At 34.8% G+C, this 5,268-nt stretch overlaps 1 protein-coding gene across 1 annotated transcript; it reads left to right on the top strand.

Annotated features, from left to right (window-relative positions):
* The first annotated feature begins 1,506 nt into the window (after window positions 1-1,506).
* On the top strand, window positions 1,507-4,179 carry LOC121298724 (tumor necrosis factor-like). The gene is made up of 4 exons (XM_041225931.1): window positions 1,507-1,767; window positions 2,302-2,344; window positions 2,515-2,580; window positions 2,949-4,179. The coding sequence occupies exons 1-4, from the start codon at window positions 1,585-1,587 to the stop codon at window positions 3,356-3,358; spliced, it is 702 nt and encodes a 233-aa protein (XP_041081865.1). The 5' UTR covers window positions 1,507-1,584; the 3' UTR covers window positions 3,359-4,179.
* Window positions 4,180-5,268: the final 1,089 nt, after the last annotated feature.

Below are 5,268 nucleotides of genomic sequence, written 5' to 3'. Positions count from 1 at the left end.
CACGTAACCTCTCCACCCCCAAATCTAAAAATGGCAGTGACACAGGGTCCACAGTGCGCAAATACAATTTTCTACACTCATACGAACAACCAAAAAAGGCTGTCAGGTTTCCATCGTGTGTCTTGAGGTCTGTGGGTTTTTAATGAACCTCTTTAGATTAAGTTAACAAGGTCAGCGTGTGTTATAAAAAAACTACCCTCAGAGGTTTTGAATCATCTTCTATTGGTCATACAAAACCCTAGAAAAAACATCAAGGTCAAACACTTCATTGTAGAGCACACTGAGACAGTTTGCACGGTGGCTTAACCTTTAGACTACTGTGCACATTTGTACAATTATACTGTAAGAAAGAGGATGTGTCTTTTCTACATTTAAAATGTTTTTCTCAAGGTATTAAACAGCTCTCTGGAAAATATTCCGCAGTTACTCTTTTTCATTTCCTACCTGGTAAATGTCCTATTATGTGTGATTCTCTTGATTTTATCTTGAAATATATGACAAACCAGGTATACGTATTTCACTGATAATATTGTAAAAAAATATATATCAAAAACAACATCTGCAACCTAAAAGTGTGTCTGCACTATATTCATTGCATTTTATATTTACAAATTAGTGTTGGGAAGTCATTGATTTTGTGGAAGTCGCGGGAATCTTTGTTCCAAACTAAAACAAACATTATTACGCTTTGAATTAAAGTAGATGGAAAACAAAACTATAACTAACGTACCCCATTATAATGCTTATTATAGACTAGATTGAAAGCTGAATGTGTGTGTGTGTGTGTGTGTGTGTGTGTGTGTGTGTGTGTGTGTGTGTGTGTGATATTTTTTCAACAGTCATTTATAAATGGGGTTGAACGAATGTGAACATGGTCATTTTTGCCACTGAATACATATGAAGGAGTGCTTGTACAAACCCTAAAAATAAAAGTCAAATAGACAAACGTTTATATTAGCTCCTTCTTCAGTTAATTACAATCAACTATGTTTTTTAAATAAGACACAAATAGTGTTTTTTATATTATTATTATTATTATTATTATTATTATTATTATTATTATTATTATTATTAGTAGATCAAGTAGTAGTAGTATTTATTTTGAAGAAAAGGCTGAAAAAGATTCTGAAAGCTGTATAAATTCATTCACAGCTATTTTTAGAGAATGTTCAGAAGTGATGAAATTTGGTAAAATGTGTGGGACCTACGTAGTTTTTTTTCCCTACAGTGTTTCACTTTACATTAGCATCTAGTTTCACCATTCTTGGTTTCACCCTCTATCCTCGACTGTCCAAACTTACCCCCTGCAGTGAAAACTATTTATCCCAATGCATTTTTTTTTTAAAAAAAGGAACTGCACAGTTCCATAATTTCGAAGTTGGCTTTGATCTAAATGTGTTTCTCTATCTGTGTGTGAGTTTCCGTTATTCTGCTACTCCGTCCTACACTGTTGACATCATCACATGGGTTTTCCCAAGAGATACTTTTAAAAGACGAGCTGAAAAATGAGAGAAGCACTTCACTCTTGAAACAACAACCACTACTATCACACACACAACTCGAAGTAAGCTAGTATCCAACGCCATGGACTCGCAGAAAACGACCCTCGACGTGGAGAATGGAAGCAAAGTGCTCTTAAGAGACACTCAACACAGAACTCGTGTAAATGTGATGTGTGCCATCTCGCTGCTTGGTCTTGCGCTGGTCGGCACGCTGCTGTTTGCCGGACTTCACAATAGGGGGCGCTCTACTGGTGCCGACTCTCAGGTAACTTGGGGACACCTGTAACCGTCTCTGTCATTCTTATTCTTATTCTTTTGAAGACGTTTAAATGTAACAAGAAAGTTAATTAATTAATAATAATACAAAAACGTTTTCAAAAAGAATAACATGTTTTAAAATGTTGTTTTGTGAAATTGTTTTTTTTTTTTTTTTTTTTTTTCTTGTTTTCAACTAACTTTTGTTAATGTGATTTTATTAGCCTTCGGTAGTTAGTTGAACTTGCAGTTATTAGTACTAGAAATTTGCCGGCTATAACACCAATGCTAACTATGCACCACCTTGTTGCTTGTTATATCCTGCAGCACTTCCTTTGCGAACAGTGTAGTGAAAGGAGAAACACGTGTTTATTATTATTATTATTATTATTATTATTATTATTATTAATAATATAATAATAATAATAATAAATAATAATAATAATAATAATAATAATTTTTTATAGTTATTAGTATACTTCAAATACCCACAGAAAACGTATCCTAGATTTACCAATGTAAATGTATCTTTGGTTTCTTACAGAATGACGAACTTCTGAGAGTCAAGGACGAATTAGGGGAGAATGGTAAGTAAATGCGACTGAATTACATTTTTTTTTTTTAATACTAGCTGCAGTTTTCTCGAAAAGTTCCTTTAATTTCTTTACCCACGAGGGGGCGCTGGTTTACAAAATGGAAATTTGGAGAAATGAAGCCTTTGCATTCATTTTATTTTCTCTTTTTTTCTGTCTTTCAGCTTTTCAGGTGCGAACACTGAAACAAATGGCGAGCAAGCCCAGCAAAGCAGCCGTGCATTTAATAGGTAAGGCTTCTTTATCAAATGGTTTAGAGAAAAAAAAAAAAAAAAAACATCAGTGTAGGTCCAAGAAATAGCTCCCTCATCCACTGAAAGGACTGGTCCCTTCCTGAACTGTTCCCTCGCTTACCTCTAAGTGACCCCTCCAGTCCAGGACAGACTTGACTCATCAAAACTTGGCTGACATAGTCGCTCGCCTTATCATTTAAAAAAAAGTAAATATTGTAAATATATATATATATATATATATTATTATATATATATATATATATATATATATATATATATATATATATATAAACTGAGAATGGTTTGCTACTAAGTCAGAAACTTGACACTGTAATTCATTATTTGTGGTTATCGTGTTTTTCCAGCGGACGTTACAGAAGACGAAAGCGAAGTGACCTGGCTGAATGACGTGGACCAAGCGTTTTCAAACGGGATTGCTAATACCAAAGACAAGATTGTGGTGCCGAGGACCGGGCTGTACTTCGTGTACTCGCAGGTGTCGTTCAAGGGACAGTGTAAGGGGCAACCCGTCTATCTCTCGCACACAATCGAGAGACTTGCCGTGTCCTACCCTGAAAAACGCAATCTCCTGAGCGCCTCAAAGACCGCGTGCATAGAGACGCACAGGTCCTCGAAGGACATCTGGTATAAGTCCATCTACCAAGGAGCCGTCTTTAAGATGGAAAAGGGTGACATACTGTCCACCAAAACTGGAGGGGTTGACAAACTTGTAGTTGATGGGGGAAACTCTTTCTTTGGAGTTTTTGAGCTCTGAAAGAAGTGTATTTTTCCTTATTTGAAGACCATTTTTATAAATGATTGCAAAAGGTACACGAACGTGGCGGGGATGAAATATAAAATAGCTCTTTCCAAAATCGACTGTAAACGGCTGTAATATTGCACGCACTGTATATAAGTTATATTTCTACACATGTGGTATTTATACTATTTATTAATTTTTTTAATTTAATTTATTTGTGTTATTTATTAATGCCAGGTCTTTTTTTAAGGTTTGTGCATGAATGTATATTTGTTCTGTAGCTGTGCAAGTCAGTGCAGAATACTGTTACTTACTGTACATCAGCATGGATATTGAGCTGTGTATTTAATAATGTATAATACAGCATGCAAACACAACCCCATTCAATCGGGTTACAGTATATATGCATGCCTGTATATTTATTTAATATTTATTTACTGTGTTGGCTTAATTGTGCTATGGAATGCTATCAGAGGCTTAGATTTAATTTTCTATGCACATGATCACTGGTCCCTCTTATATAGTGCTGAATATATATATATATAGAATAAATGTGAGGGCGCCTAGCTCCTTCCTGTGCTGTAGGTCAATGCTATTTTAAGAAAAATTATTTCAAGCCCTGGTTAGCACTCAAGAACAAACACTAAAATGCTCTACTGCATCTTGTGTTAAAAAAAAACAAAGTATGAAAAACATGTGTTACACTGTTTATAATTAAGTTTTGTAAGCTATATAAGTACATAGAAAACACTGTTCTTGCCTAATACATGCTGGATGTGTATTACATAGCTGTATTTATTTATTTTCTAATGCCTATCTGTTTGATATGTATGTATGTTGACTGCAAATAAATCAATAAAAAAATATTTTTGAAAAAAAAAAAAAAAAAATCTTGTGATCGGGGTAGTCATAGACACCTACACATATTGTTGCATCCTCTTCAGCCCTCCTGCTTACTCAAAGTCTTTTTTTCCCCTTTTATCCCGCATTTAATTGTCTTGTTTTTAAATATGCTTTTTATTGCTCAAGCCTTCTCACAAGTGCAGTAATACCATAAAATGATATTTATTATTAGGAATATAGAACGACTAGATGGTGCACCCTATTATTTCTAAAGTAGTTCACTAAATATCTTAGTAGCTCTGAATAGATAATCATCTCCTCTTAATGAATAATCCATCCCACAAGTGCAGGGGTACCTCCGCCCTCGATATTATCTATTTACCACCAACTGAGATGCTTGCTTTCCATTTCACCTCCAGAACATTTGTTTCTGCCTGCAATGGTGATTGCTAATAATGATAACCTGTTGGATTTTGTACTGACTGGTCTTAGCAGTCAACATGGCCTGTCAAAATGAACAATTTTCCCACACAGTCCTTCTGTTTTGCATGCACTCTGTGTTAACATGGTTTTGCCTAAGTTCAGGAGCTGCTTTTCAGTTTGTGTTGCCTACCATTGACATAATATGTAACGCAGACTAGATCAGCAAGAGCCGGTTAACATTTATCAGTACCGGAGCCATCTAGCGCACAGCTAAATATTGCCAGGTGTATAAAAAATAAACTGTATTAAGAGTAGATTAATTGTGATCTAGTCTGTTACATATGTTTTTGACAGGCATCTACAATTGAGGAGCAGCTTAGGAAAAAACATCTTAACACAAACTAATTGAAACCACTCAGAATGACAAATAAAAAGTTAAGTACAGTAAAAAAAAAAAAAAAAAACAGAACAAAAAAAAAAAAAAAAAACTTTGTATAAAAAAACTAAGGTTAGCATCCTGGATTTTGTTTTTTTATTTATTTATTTGTTATTTATTTATTTTCATTGGTTGGTTTTTTTGGGGGGGGGGGGGGGGGGGGGGGGGGGGATATTTCATTATTCCTTGACTCTTGTATAATTAAATATGTTGGTAGCCCGAA

Source organism: Polyodon spathula, chromosome 24 (assembly GCF_017654505.1).
Source record: "Polyodon spathula isolate WHYD16114869_AA chromosome 24, ASM1765450v1, whole genome shotgun sequence".
Lineage (NCBI taxonomy): Eukaryota > Metazoa > Chordata > Actinopteri > Acipenseriformes > Polyodontidae > Polyodon > Polyodon spathula.
The sequence above is the reverse complement of the archived record's forward strand: the minus strand, read 5'-3'. Positions and strand labels throughout refer to the sequence as shown.

What these genes read in the sequence shown, in the direction of transcription:
- LOC121298724 (XM_041225931.1), top strand. Translation starts at nt 1,585, where the DNA reads ATGGACTCGCAGAAAACGACCCTCGACGTGGAGAATGGAAGCAAAGTG. An exon ending in CTACTGGTGCCGACTCTCAG is followed by an intron (nt 1,768 to 2,301) that starts GTAACTTGGGGA and finishes GGTTTCTTACAG; the next exon opens with AATGACGAACTTCTGAGAGT. An exon ending in GGACGAATTAGGGGAGAATG is followed by an intron (nt 2,345 to 2,514) that starts GTAAGTAAATGC and finishes TCTGTCTTTCAG; the next exon opens with CTTTTCAGGTGCGAACACTG.